At 48.4% G+C, this 15,000-nt stretch overlaps 1 protein-coding gene across 1 annotated transcript in view; it reads right to left on the reverse strand.

Annotated features, from left to right (window-relative positions):
• Positions 1–15,000, reverse strand: part of LOC311122796 (A disintegrin and metalloproteinase with thrombospondin motifs 17-like) — a gene marked incomplete at both ends in the record, with an annotated part of 31,848 nt that overhangs the window by 6,839 nt on the left and 10,009 nt on the right. Inside the window, 4 exons of the mRNA XM_084197112.1 lie at positions 3,797–3,924; positions 10,069–10,238; positions 10,507–10,652; positions 11,082–11,183. Of these exons, the coding sequence (XP_084053238.1) occupies positions 3,797–3,924; positions 10,069–10,238; positions 10,507–10,652; positions 11,082–11,183 (546 nt within the window). The remainder of the gene's footprint in view (positions 1–3,796; positions 3,925–10,068; positions 10,239–10,506; positions 10,653–11,081; positions 11,184–15,000) is intronic.

Below are 15,000 nucleotides of genomic sequence, written 5' to 3' on the forward strand. Positions count from 1 at the left end.
TGGGGCGGCAGGTAACCTAGTGGTTAAGAGCGTTGGGCCAGTAACCGAAAGGTCGCTGGTTCGAATCCCCGAGCCGACTAGGTGAAACATCTGCCGATGTGCCTTGAGCAAGGCACTTAACCCTTATTGCTCCTATAAGTCGCTCTGGACAAGAGCGTCTATTAAATTAATAAATCAATTTAAAAAATATGTGGACGTGTCCTTCCTCCCAGTGCTCCACTGAGAACCAGCAGGTGAAGAGCCACCAGGCCCAAGACAGCTCTGTCACTACTCGTGTGCAGCAGGTGAGTTTCAATAGCAGTAGTGTGATGTACAACTTCATAATCACTATATGCTGTTATTTAACAATATCTTAAATACTTCCACTTTGCCTTTTAAGAAAAGAAAGAAGAGAGATACATATGGTCGTGTCTCAATGTAATCGAAGTATGATATGATTATGTTATTATCAAATACAATCTATTTTTTTTCTGTGTGTACCAGGGTAATGTCATTACTGTTGCTGTGTCACTCTCTGTGTGTGAGGTTGGGGGTGGCCTTCTCTGTGGGTATGTTTGTGATGGGGCCAAGGTATTTCAGCAGTGAAAAGGTATTCCAGCAGTGAAAAGGTATTTCAGCAGTGAAAAGGTATTCCAGCAGTGAAAAGGTATTCCAGCAGTGAAAAGGTATTTCAGCAGTGAAAAGGTATTTCAGCGGTGAAAAGGTATTTCAGCGGTGAAAAGGTATTCCAGCGGTGAAAAGGTATTCCAGCAGTGAAAAGGTATTTCAGCGGTGAAAAGGTATTTCAGCGGTGAAAAGGTATTTCAGCGGTGAAAAGGTATTCCAGCGGTGAAAAGGTATTTCAGCGGTGAAAAGGTATTTCAGCGGTGAAAAGGTATTTCAGCGGTGAAAAGGTATTTCAGCGGTGAAAAGGTATTCCAGCGGTGAAAAGGTATTCCAGCGGTGAAAAGGTATTTCAGCGGTGAAAAGGTATTCCAGCGGTGAAAAGGTATTCCAGCAGTGAAAAGGTATTTCAGCAGTGAAAAGGTATTTCAGCAGTGAAAAGGTATTCCAGCAGTGAAAAGATATTCCAGCAGTGAAAAGATATTCCAGCAGTGAAAAGGAATTCCAGCAGTGAAAAGGTATTCCAGCAGTGAAAAGGTATTTCAGCAGTGAAAAGGTATTTCAGCAGTGAAAAGGTATTCCAGCAGTGAAAAGGTATTCCAGCAGGGAAAATGTATTTCAGCAGTGAAAAGGTATTCCAGCAGGGAAAAGGTATTTCAGCAGTGAAAAGGTATTCCAGCATTGAAAAGTGCTGTTGAACTTTTTGTTTGACCAGGACAAGTTGGCCATACGGCTAACAAGAAGTAACCGGGTCAGACCCGGTGTTATTATTCAAAGGGATGGTCTGCACGCCTTAGTGTTGAGTTTGAGTATTATACAATTATTTTAACAGTGTGGAGATATTTCAGGAGGTATGGGGGCTCAGGGGGCTGTCTGTACGGCTGGAGAGGAGGGGTTGGATGTATGGTTGGAATGTGGTGCTGAAGGGTGTATTGTATTATACTGTGTAATGTGGTGCTGGAGGGTGTTTTGTATTATACTGTGTAATGTGGTGCTGGATGGTGTATTGTATTATACTGTGTAATGTGGTGCTGGACGGTGTATTGTATTATACTGTGTAATGTGGTGCTGGAGGGTGTTTTGTATTATACTGTGTAATGTGGTGCTAGACGGTGTTTTGTATTATACTGTGTAATGTGGTGCTGGAGGGTGTATTGTATTATACTGTGTAATGTGGTGCTGGACGGTGTATTGTATTATACTGTGTAATGTGGTGCTGGAGGGTGTATTGTATTATACTGTGTAATGTGGTGCTGGAGGGTGTATTGTATTATACTGTGTAATGTGGTGCTGGACGGTGTATTGTATTGTAATGTGTAATGTGGTGCTGGAGGGTGTATTGTATTATACTGTGTAATGTGGTGCTAGACGGTGTATTGTATTATACTGTGTAATGTGGTGCTGGAGGGTGTATTGTATTATACTGTGTAATGTGGTGCTGGACAGTGTATTATATTGTAATGTGTAATGTGGTTGTGCGGAGGTAGTGGTGGCACGTCATGCATTATTAGGGGGGGTTGTGGTGTTTTTAGTGTAATGAGGATGGCTCATTAAAGTATGACAAAAAGTTGAAAGTCTCTCTCTCTCGCTCTCTCTCTGTGTTTATTTATTTGTTAATGCTGGCCGCCAGAACACTGAGGAGAAATCCCCTCTCACTGGCCAATGAAAAGAGAGAGGATAAATCCAGGAAATACAAAATATGGATACAATTATTGACACAGACACACAGACTTGTATGTGTGTGTGTGTGTGTGTAAGTCAGAGCGAGAGAGTGTGTGTGTGTAAGAGAGAGAGTGTTTGTGTGTATGTGTGTGTGTGTGTAGAGGGAAGCATGACACATAATGTCTCCCATGTGTAGGGAACCAAATGCTGGCTCAGCAGATGACCAGTATCTATTGACAACAGCTGGCTACTCCTTCTGAAACTATGCTACACACACACACACACACACACACACACACACACACGTTTATCCACCACTGAGCCTGTGGCTATGAATCCCAAGAATGGGACAGGAAAATGGCCAAGATGAGGTGAGAATCCCCTCTTACAGTGTAAAGCAGGTTAACAGACTAGTTTATCATTTCAATCTGTCAATTTTATTATAATGATTACCATCTTATTTCCTTTGTCTCTCATACCTACTTTATTTTCTTTAGACAATATCTTCTCATCTGAAAACTCCCTCCCTTCCTCTATCCTCTACATCCTGTCCTCCATGTCTGTCTATCTTCTATCGGCTGTCCCAGCGCTTAGCTGTTAATACAACTAACCTGACAGAAACAGGAAGTGGTACTATGACCCCAGTTACCTCCCAGACAATTAAATCTCTGCCTTCGCAGGCCTGAGAGAGAAAGAGAGAGAGAGAGATAGAGATAGAGAGAAAGCAAGAGAGAGAGAGAGAGAGAGAGAGAGTCGGGTGAGAGACAGAAAAGGAGAGAGTGTGAGAACACAAGAGGGAGCTCAGGACAGAGAGAGAGGGAGTAAGAGAGAGATGGAGAGAGACGGGGGAGATCAGGACACAGATAAACCAAGACACAATTAAATCCACCAGCACAAAGAGAAAACCCTTCTCCAGTGACCGACAGAGAGAAAACCCAACTCCAGTGACTGACAGAGAGAAAACCCTACTCCAGTGACTGACAGAGAGAAAACCCTACTCCAGTGACTGACAGAGAGAAAACCCAATTCCAGGGACCGACAGAGAGAAAACCCAACTCCAGGGACCGACAGAGAGAAAACCCTACTCCAGTGACCGACAGAGAGAAAACCTTTCTCCAGTGACCTACAGAGACCTTCTCCAGTGACCTGCTGACACTGACAGGTCCCATCATTTCTCTCTAACAGGGATTCTGTCACAGGGCAGAGGGAGTGCAGCAGGGCAGTAGAGGAAGGCCAATGGTAGGAGGAGCAGCCAGAAACATTGCACCACTCATAGCCAATTGCCATCTGCACTTCTAAGGAAATGAGAGGCGTGGACACAGAATATTGCTGCTCCCCAGTGCTTAATGGCTACAGGAATTTCTTATCATTTCTTTGTCTTAGTATTCTTTTAGCCCAGCACCAGGATTCTCATGTGTGGGAAGTGCATAACACATTATTTTTCTTCATCAACACACAAGTCTGCCTTGTGTGTGTGAGAGCGTGCATCTGCGTGCATTGAGTTTGCGTGTGTGTGTGTGTGTGTGTGTACCTGACACCTGCCGTTGACACACAGGTCCGACTCGTAGGGTCCACAGGGTGTTCCGTCCATCACTCTCTCTGCCACCAGGATGGGGGCATCTCTCCCCACGGGGGAACAGAACAGGGCACACGGCTTCTCTATAGAGAGAACACACAGGGGGTTAATAGCCTAGCGGTTAGAGAGGCGAGCCATCGATACAGAAACAGAAAGACCTTATTTACATAAGTATTCAGACACTCTGCTATGAGACTTCGAAATTGAGCTCGTGCATCCTGTTTCCATTGATCATCCTTGAGATGTTTCTACAACTTGATTGGAGTCCACCTGTGGTAAATTAAATTCATTGGACATGATTTGGAACGGAACACACCCGTCTATATAAGGTCCCACAGTTGACAGTGCATATCAGAGCAAAAACCAAGCCATGAGGTCGAAGGAATTGTCCGTAGAGCTCCGAGACAGGATTGTGTCGAGGCACAGATCTGGGGAAGGGTACCAAAAAATGTCTGCAGCATTGAAGGTCCCCAAGAACACAGTGGCCTCCATCATTCTTAAATGGAAGAGTTGTAACCACCAAGACTCTTCCGAGAGCTGGCCGCCTGGCCAAACTGAGCAATCAGGGGAGAAAGGCCTTGGTCAGAGAGGTGACCAAGAATCCGATGGTCACTCTAACAGAGCTCCAGAGTTCCTCTGTGGAGATGGGAGAACCTTCCAGAAGGACTCCACCATTCAGGCCTTTATGGTAGAGTGGCCAGACGGAAGCCACTCCTCAGTAAAAGGCACATGACAGCCCGCTTGGAGATTGCCAAAAGGCACCTAAAGGACTCTCAGACCATGAGAAACAAGATTCTCTGGTCTGATGAAACCAAGATTGAAGTCTTTGGCCTGAATGCCAAGCATCACATCTGGAGGAAACCAGGCACCGTTCACCACCTGGCCAATACCATCCCTACGGTGAAGCATGGTGGTGGCAGCATAATGCTGTGGGGAGGTTTTTCAGCGGCAGGGACTGGGAGAATAGTCAGGATCAAGGGAAAGATGAACAGAGCAAAGTACAGAGAGATCCTTGATGAAAACCTGCTCCAGAGCGCTCAGGACTTCAGACTGGGGTGAAGGTTCACCTTCCAACAGGACAATGACCCTAAGCCCACAGCCAAGACAACGCAGGAGTGGCTTCGGGACAAGTCTCTGAATGTCCTTGAGTGGCTCAGCCAGAGCCCGGACTTGAACCCGATCAAACATTTCTGGAGACACCTGAAAATAGCTGTGCAGTGACACTCCCCATCCAACCTGACAGAGCTTGAGAGGATCTGCAGAGAAGAATGGGAGAAACTCCCCAAATACAGGGGTGCCACACTTGTAGCGTCATACCCAAGAAGTTTCAAGGCTGTAATCGCTGCCAAAGTTGCTTCAACAAGTAAAGGGTCTGAATACTTATGTAAAGGGTCTGAATACTTATGTAAATGTGATTTTTCCGTTTCTTATTTGTAATAAATTAGCAAAAAATATCTAAAAACGTGTTTTTGCTTTGTCATTCTGGGGTATTATGTGTAGATTGATGAGGGATTTTTTTTTTTTACATCAATTTTAGAATAAGGCTGTAACGTAACAAAATGTGGCAAAAGTGAAGGGGTCTGAATCATCAAATGTACACTAATTGACCTCTAAAAAGACTACATCATGTACGTCGACATGTGATGTTTTTAGACATTTTTGGACAAAGGCCACATTTTCTTTAAAAAATGTGTGAGATCATTTAGCTGCAGCAGGTGGTGTTGCTACATACTGTACGTTTTTAGTGGATGACCAGTCACCCTTTAAAATAATATTCCCCAAATAACCCACCACAAATAACCCACCACAAATAACCCACAACAAATAACCCACAACAAATCTGTGAAGTAGAGCTCGTTAGGAGCTCATGTATCAAGTGTCTCCGTGTAGGAGTGCTGATCTAGGATCAGGTCCGCCCTGTCCATGTAATCTTATTCACTGTGATCTAAAAGGCAAAACAAATCCTAAAATCAGCACTACTGAGACTCTTGATACGTTCCGTTCCAGGAGGTGCTGTCCACCATCACCGTTTCCCTGGTGTTTAGGAAGAGGTTTACGGTCCACCATCACCATTTCCCTGGTGTTTAGGAAGAGGTTTACGGTCCACCATCACCGTTTCCCTGGTGTTTAGGAAGAGGTTTACGGTCCACCATCACCATTTCCCTGGTGTTTAGGAAGAGGTTTACGGTCCACCATCACCATTTCCCTGGTGTTTAGGAAGAGGTTTACGGTCCACCATCACCATTTCCCTGGTGTTTAGGAAAAGGTTTGCTGACAACCCCCCACAGAGCTATCCTCTGATTGACTTCCCTGATAGGTTGTGGTGATGATGTGTGAAAACTGGACAACATCTTTCCTTCTCTCATTTTCTCCCTCCCCCTCTCATTTTCTCCCTCCCTCTTTCATTTTCTCCTTCTTTCGATTCATTTTCTGAGACACAGGCTCAATTGCTCTAAAAAGTGTTATTTGATAGAGGTTTCCAAGGTAGTGAGAGCGTGTTGGTGTCTCTGTCTGTGTGTGTGTGTGTGTGTGTGTGTGTGTGTGTGTGTGTGTGTGTGTGTGTGTGTGTGTGCGTGCATGTGTGACGGACAGCAAGAGAGAGGGAAAGACAGGTAGACAGACAGACACACACACACACACACACACACACACACACACACACACACACACACACACACACACAAGAGAGAGAAAGAGAGACTAGTAGAGAGCGAGGGAATGTAGCAGAGTGAAAACTGAAAAGATGTACAGTTGAAGTTGGAAGTTTACATACACCTTAGCCAAATACATTTAAACTCAGTTTTTCACAATTCCTGACATTTAATCCTAGTAAAAATTCCCTGTCTTAGGTCAGTTAGGATCACCACTTTTATTTTAAGAATGTGAAATGTCAGAATAATAGTAGAGAGAATGATTTATTTCAGCTTTTATTTCTTTCATCACATTCCCAGTGGATCAGAAGTTTACATAAACTCAATTAGTATTTGGTAGCATTGCCTTTAAATTGTTTAACTTGGGTGAAACGTTTCGGGTAGCCTTCCACAAGCTTCCCACAATAAGTTTGGTGAATTTTGGCCCATTCAACCTGACAGAGCTGGTGTAACTGAGTCAGGTTTGTAGGCCTCCTTGCTCACACACGCTTTTTCAGTTCTGACCACAGATCTTCTATAGGATTGAGGTCAGGGCTTTGTGATGGCCACTCCAATACCTTGACTTTGTTGTCCTTAAGCCATTTTGCCACAACTTTGGAAGTATGCTTGGGGTCATTGTCCATTTGGAAGACCCATTTGTGACCAAGCTTGAACTTCCTGACTGATGTCTTGAGATGTTGCTTCAATATATCCACATCATTTTCCTTCCACATGATGCAATCTATTTTGTGAAGAGCACCAGTCCCACCTGCAGCAAAGCACCCCCACAGTATGATGCTGCCACCCCCGCGCTTCACGGTTGGGATGGTGTGCAAGCCACCCCCTTTTTCCTCCAAACATAACAATGGTCATTATGGCCAAACAGTTCTATTTTTGTTTCATCAGACCAGAGGACATTTCTCCAAAAAGTACAATCTTTGTCCCCATGTGCAGTTGCAAACCGTAGTCTGGCTATTTTATGGCGGTTTTGGAGCAGTGGCTTCTTCCTTGCTGAGCGGCCTTTCAGGTTATGTCGATATAGGACTCGTTTTACTGTGGATATAGATACTTTTGTACCTGTTTCCTCCAGCATCTTCACAAGGTCCTTTGCTGTTGTTCTGGGATTTAATTGCACTTTTCGCACCAAAGTACGTTCATCTCTAGGAGACAGAACGCGTGTCCTTCCTGAGCGGTATGACGGCTGCGTGGTCCCATGGTGTTTATACTTGCGTACTATTGTTTGTATAGATGAACGTGGTACCTTCAGGCGTTTGGAAATTGCTCCCAATGATGAACCAGACTTGTGGAGGTCTACAATTTTATTTCTGAGGTCTTAGCTGATTTCTTTTCATTTTCCCATGATGTCAAGCAAAGAGGCACTGAAATACATCCACAGGTACACTTCCAATTGACTCAAATTATGTCAATTAGCCTATCAGAAGCTTCTAAAGCCATGACATCATTTTCTGGAATTTTCCAAGCTGTTTAAAGGCACAGTCAACTTAGTGTATGTAAACTTCTGACCCACTGGAATTGTGATACAGTGAATTATAAGTGAAATAATCTGTCTGTAAACAATTGTTGGAAAAATTACTTGTGTCATGCACAAAGTAGATGTCCTAACCGACATGCCATTACTATAGTTTGTTAACAAGACATTTGTGGAGTTGTTGAAAAACAAGTTTTTTTTATGACTCCAACCTAAGTGTATGTAAACGTCCGACTTCAACTGTAAATGGAAGACTGTCTAAGATGCAAATACCTCAGAGCTATTTTCATGGGATGAATTTGAAATACCTACAGATTTGCAGTGGTGTGTATTTATGGGTGCCAAGGGAAGCCAGGCTTTCCCCAAATAATTTCCAAGACAAACATAATTGTGAAAAAATCTTTAGTCTCACTGTGTTTCATACATTTGCTTTTTTTTCTGGATTGATTTCCCTGGTGATTTACCCACGCACCGCTACTGCAGATCTGCTATCTTAATTTGTCGCAGAGAATTTTCCAAATTGTAGTGTATTCAAGATTTGAAAAGGCTTCTAAGGTTTGTAACTTCCACCTTAAAATGTCAGACTTGATGTGCCATAATGAGAAAAAAACGTATACAAAAATGTCCAATAATTATAATCCACGTAATAATTCCCATTTCATGTTGCTGCTGGATTTTCTTCCTACTGTGAGAAGCAGGGTCAAATTAAGATAGCACATCTGTAAATGTTGAACTGACTGAACTGTAAATGTTGCTGATCTCAGTTCAGATTAGGAAGTGTACAAAATAAACTGAACTGAACTGATCCTACTGGGATGGGATAGGAAGGAAGGAGAAAGGAAAGAAGGGAGGGAGGGAGGGAGGGTAGGGAGGGAGGAAGGGAGGGAGGGCGGGAAAGAAGGGAGGGAGGGAGGGAGGGAGGGAGGGAGGGAGGGAGGGAGGGAGGGAGGGAGGGAGGGAGGGAGGGAGGGAAAGAAGTGAGGCAGGGAAAGAGGGGGAGGAAAGAGGGAAGGAGGCCATTTTACAGCTCTCAAATAAACACCTGCTGGATGAACAGAACCCTCAGTTCATAAACACATGAAGACATTTTGTCAAACAGCTGTAACAATCTTACACCACTGACAATACATCTTAACAACACACTGATCAAAGGCCTCACACAGAGTGATATCGACACGGGTCGTAAACAGCGGTTTGTGTAATGTGGTTATAACCTCTTCTTGTACAGGATGGTTCTCACCAGGGTCATGTTCATTAGGCACCAAACGGAATAAAAACGGACTGAAACAGGGAGGGACTACCTGGGCCAATGAGAAACATTAATTTTCCCTTTTCCGTTGCAAACCGTTTTAAAACGCTGCATGCACATGACCTTGATCAGACAGATTTGGCAAGAGTGGTCTGTGAGGAAATTTGATGACTGGGAAAAAAAACATGAACAGACATCAATCTAGCTGCCACTCAATCAAAGCTGCTGGGAACTCAAATGTGGACGCTTCCCAAATGGCACCCTGTTGCCTTTATAGTGCTTAACTTTGACCAGGGGCCAAAGAGCTATATAGGGAAAAGGGTGTCATTTGGGAAGCATGCGCTAATGACAAGGAAAATGTACTATTTGCCAAAGAATATTGAACCGCTAGAAGTCAATGGGGCCAGCCTGAGTGGCAGTCTGTTTCTGTGTTAGCCAGATGATTGTTGTCATGGCAATGCAAAGTAAACACGTTTGCCAAAGCAATGACAAAGATACAGTACTCAGTAACCCATTGTGGTACACTAAGATAAGATCAACAGGTTTAGGGTTACAATTAGAATTAGGGTTAGGGGTTAGAGTTAGGTTTAGGGGTTTGGGGTTAAGGTTAGGGTTAATGGTTAAGGTTATGGTTAAGGGTTAAGGTTAGGGTTAGGTTTAAAGTAAGCGGTTAGGGAAAATAGGATTTGGAATGGGAATAAATTGTTTGATCCCCACAAGGATAGTAAAACAAACGTGTGTGTGTGTGCGTGTGTGTGATGCATACATGTACGTGTGTGTGTGTATATGTACATGTGTTTGTGTGTGTGTGTGTGTGTTTGCATGCCTTCTGCATCTCCAGAACATTTCTTCCTCTTACCATCATTATTGACTGCGGTCCATATACTGTTCTTCTTCTTGCCGGCCTGGCGGTCATGGGAGAGACACTGCAGCTCTCTGAAGCTGGGTGTTCCTTTAGGGCAGGGAGGACCTTCACACACTTTATGTTCCACACTGGCCTTCTGACAGTTACTACCACCGGGACCTGGCCTAGAGACACAACCAGTATTAAAACACACTGAGACACATGGACACGTGGTACGCACACACACACCCACACACACACACACGCACCCACACACACACACACACACGCACCCACACACACACGCACCCACACACACACACACACGCACCCACACACACACACACACGCACCCACACACACACGCACCCACACACACACACACACGCACCCACACACACACACACACACGCACACACCCACACACCCACACACACAAAGCGGATGACTTACGGTGGGTTGTCACATTTCCTCTGTCTGAACTGAGCTCCGGTGCCACAGGTCCTACTGCACTGGCTCCACTGACTCCAGATGCTCCAGTCCCCATCCACATGCTGTGGGATGGGGGACTTACCCACACACTCCCCTGCCCGGCACCACTGACACACACACACACGAGAGAGAGAGAGAGAGAGAGAGAGAGAGAGAGAGAGAGAGAGAGAGAGAGAGAGAGAGAGAGAGAGAGAGAGAGAGAGAGAGAGAGAGAGAGAGAGAGAGAGAGAGAGAGAGAGAGAGAGAGAGAGAGAGAACACAAGTTAATACCACAGGTAATGGACCAACTAGGACCAACTAGGACCATTGCCATATAATGCCCAAAAAGTAAATTCCATTGTCAAAAAACTGTATTGACTTTGGCTAGTCCTTCCCTGCTGACAAAGAGTTGAACACATACACACACACACACACCTTGTCAGAGTTTAACACATACACACACACACCTTGTCAGAGTTCAACACATACACACACACACACACACACACACACCTTGTCAGAGTTGAACACATACACACATACACACACACACACACCTTGTCAGCTCCACACTCTGTGCCATCCAGAGGAGGGTCCAGCTTAGTCTTACAGGATTTGTCTCCTTCCACCAAACACCACAGGCCTGCGCACATCAGGTGCTGAAACACACACACACAAACCACATACACACACACACACACACACAAACACACACATTAACTGCTGAAAAACACACCGCAATGAAGCCTGTGTCACTAAAACCCGTCCTTGCAAAACAACAACCACTTGGTCTTTCAAAAGAGCAAATATGATTGTCGGATATAGTTCAAATAACAGCCTTTATAAGATTATAAGAAAAGACATATGTTTAGTATCTGACACAGGGCATGCAGTATGTTTATGACAGGAGTAGACATAGTCCAACAGCGGAGAGATTCAGGCCATAACAGTAAACCCTGTGTCCCTGGAATCTCTGGCATCTTTACAGAGAAGACAAAGAGAGAGAAAGTAGAAAGGGTATACTGAAGTATGTCATGCAGTTACATGACTTCAGTTCAAGTATGCCTGCAGTTCTTTTTCCAGCCCTGAGGGTCCTCCTTGTAACTGTGAGTTGATGTGCACTTGGACTGCCATCAAACATAGTCCGACGACGAGTGTGTATTTGTGTGTGTGTGTGTTTAGGTCTGCCTGCCTGCCTGTCTGCCTGCCTGCCTGCCTGCCTGCCTGCCTGCCTGCCTGTCTGTCTGTCTGTCTGTCTGCCTGCCTGCCTGCCTGCCTGCCTGCCTGCCTGCCTGCCTGCCTGCCTGCCTGCCTGCTCGCCCGCCCGCCTGTCTGTCTGCCTGCCTGTCTGCCTGTCTGTATGTCTGCCTGCCTGTCTGTCTGCCTGCCTGCCTGCCTGCCTGCCTGCCTGCCTGTCTGCCTGTCTGTATGTCTATCTGCCTGTCTGTATGTCTGTCTGTGTGTATGTCTGTCTGTGCACTCTTAGAGAAAGGGTTCCATAGGAGAACCCTTTTTGGTTCCAGGTAGAATGCTTTTGGGTTCCATGTAGAACCCTCTGTAGAAAAGGTACTACATGCAGCCCAAAAGGGTTATACCAGGAACCAAAAGGATTCTACCTGCAACCAAAATGGGCTCTTCAAAGGGATCTCCTATGGGGACAGCCGAAGAACCCTTTAAGGTTCTAGATAGCGCCTTTTTTTCTAAGAGTGTGTATTTATCCTCTTCCATAAAACTGTAGCAGGAACAACAGGCAGATCTAGAGATGTACTACACTCATAGCTTCCTGAGTATATGTATAATACTGTCACACCCTGGCTCTGGGACTCTATATGTTGAGCCAGGGTGTGTTCATTCTATGTGTTCATTTTCTATGTTGGGTGTTCTAGGTTGTGTATTCTATGTTGGCCAGAGTGGCTCCCAATCAGAGGCAACGAGTGTCAGCTGTTGTGGGTTGTCTCTGATTGGGAGCCATATTTAAACTGTATGTTTTCCCTTGGGTGTTGTGGGTTTTTGTTCCGTGTCGGTGTTTGTTCACCGTGGACTTCACGAGTCGTGTTTTGTTTGGTAAACTTTAATTATTAAAGTCATGTTTGTTTCACACGCTGCGCCTTGGTCTACTCACTCCTACGACGATCGTGACAGAAAAACCCACCATAAAAGGACCAAGCAGCGTGTCCAGGAGCAGGCAGACTGGACATGGGAGGAAGCGCCAGGAAAGGAGATGGAGAGGCTGGCGATGGCCCAGGTGGGCAAATCGTGGTCCTGGGAGGACATGCTCGGGGGCAAGGGACCTTGGGGTAGGATCAAGGCCCTGGCGAGAGAGGAGCAGCGGCGTCAGCAGTGCCATCGTCGGACGGACGAGAGGCACCCCCAAGAATTGTTTAGGGGGGGGAACACGGCATGGGCGACTGGGCAGCAGGAGGCTGCCACAGGGCGAAATAGGAGACGAGGAGAGAAGGCCACCGGGTTACGGGAGCCATTGGCGAGAGGAGGGAAGGAAGTTGTAGAGGCACCGTGAGAGGTACTGAGGTGTATTGCCAGTCCGGTCCGGCCCGTTCCTGATCCCCGTTTAAAGCCAGTGGTGTGTGTTCCCAGTACGGTCCGGCCTGTTCCTGCTCCACGCACCAAGCCTACGGTGTGCGTCGCCAGCCCAGTCCGGCCTGTCCCTGCTCCACGCACCAAGCTTACGGTGTGCGTCGACAGCCCGGCCCGGCCTGTTCCTGCTCCACGCACCAAGCCTACGGTGTGCGTCGCCAGTCCAGCCCGGCCTGTCCCTGCTCCACGCACCAAGCCTACGGTGTGCGTCGACAGCCCAGCCCGGCCTGTTCCTGCTCCACGCACCAAGCCTACGGTGTGCGTCGCCAGCCCAGCCTGGCCTGTCCCTGCTCCACGCACCAAGCCTACGGTGTGCGTCGCCAGCCCAGCCCGGCCTGTCCCTGCTCCACGCACCAAGCCTACGGTGTGCGTCGCCAGCCCAGCCCGGCCTGTCCCTGCTCCACGCACCAAGCCTACGGTGTGCGTCGCCAGCCCAGCCCGGCCTGTTCCTGCTCCACGCACCAAGCCTACGGTGTGCGTCGTCAGCCCTGTCCGGCCTGTCCCTGCTCCACGCACCAAGCCTACGGTGTGCGTCGCCAGCCCAGCCCGGCCTGTCCCTGCTCCACGCACCAAGCCTACGGTGTGCGTCGTCAGCCCTGTCCGGCCTGTCCCTGCTCCACGCACCAAGCCTACGGTGTGCGTCGCCAGCCCAGCCCGGCCTGTCCCTGCTCCACGCACTAAGCCTACGGTGTGCGTCGTCAGCCTGGTCCAGCCCGTTCCTGCCACTCGCACCAAGCCAGGGGTGCGAGTCGTCAGCCTGGTCCAGCCCGTTCCTGCCACTCGCACCAAGCCAGGGGTGCGAGTCGTCAGCCTGGTTCAGCCCGTTCCTGCTACTCGCACCAAGCCAGCGGTGCGAGTCGTCAGCCTGGTCCAGCCCGTTCCTGCTACTCGCACCAAGCCAGGGGAGCGAGTCGTCAGTCCGGTGAGGCCCGTTCCGGCTCCACGCACCAAGCCAGGGGTGCAAGTCGTCAGTCCGGTGAGGCTCGTTCCGGATCCACGCACCAAGCCAGGGGTGTGTATCGTCAGCCCGGTTCGGCCAGGTGCTACTCCACGCACCAAGCCAAAAGCCTACGGTGTGCGTCGCCAGCCCAGCCTGGCCTGTCCCTGCTCCACGCACCAAGCCTACGGTGTGCGTCGCCAGCCCAGCCCGGCCTGTCCCTGCTCCACGCACCAAGCCTACGGTGTGCGTCGCCAGCCCAGCCCGGCCTGTCCCTGCTCCACGCACCAAGCCTACGGTGTGCGTCGCCAGCCCAGCCCGGCCTGTTCCTGCTCCACGCACCAAGCCTACGGTGTGCGTCGTCAGCCCTGTCCGGCCTGTCCCTGCTCCACGCACCAAGCCTACGGTGTGCGTCGCCAGCCCAGCCCGGCCTGTCCCTGCTCCACGCACCAAGCCTACGGTGTGCGTCGTCAGCCCTGTCCGGCCTGTCCCTGCTCCACGCACCAAGCCTACGGTGTGCGTCGCCAGCCCAGCCCGGCCTGTCCCTGCTCCACGCACTAAGCCTACGGTGTGCGTCGTCAGCCTGGTCCAGCCCGTTCCTGCCACTCGCACCAAGCCAGGGGTGCGAGTCGTCAGCCTGGTCCAGCCCGTTCCTGCCACTCGCACCAAGCCAGGGGTGCGAGTCGTCAGCCTGGTTCAGCCCGTTCCTGCTACTCGCACCAAGCCAGCGGTGCGAGTCGTCAGCCTGGTCCAGCCCGTTCCTGCTACTCGCACCAAGCCAGGGGAGCGAGTCGTCAGTCCGGTGAGGCCCGTTCCGGCTCCACGCACCAAGCCAGGGGTGCGAGTCGTCAGTCCGGTGAGGCTCGTTCCGGATCCACGCACCAAGCCAGGGGTGTGTATCGTCAGCCCGGTTCGGCCAGGTGCTACTCCACGCACCAAGCCAG

Source organism: Coregonus lavaretus (assembly GCF_964263955.1).
Source record: "Coregonus lavaretus genome assembly, contig: HAP1_SCAFFOLD_5607, whole genome shotgun sequence".
Classification (NCBI taxonomy): domain Eukaryota; kingdom Metazoa; phylum Chordata; class Actinopteri; order Salmoniformes; family Salmonidae; genus Coregonus; species Coregonus lavaretus.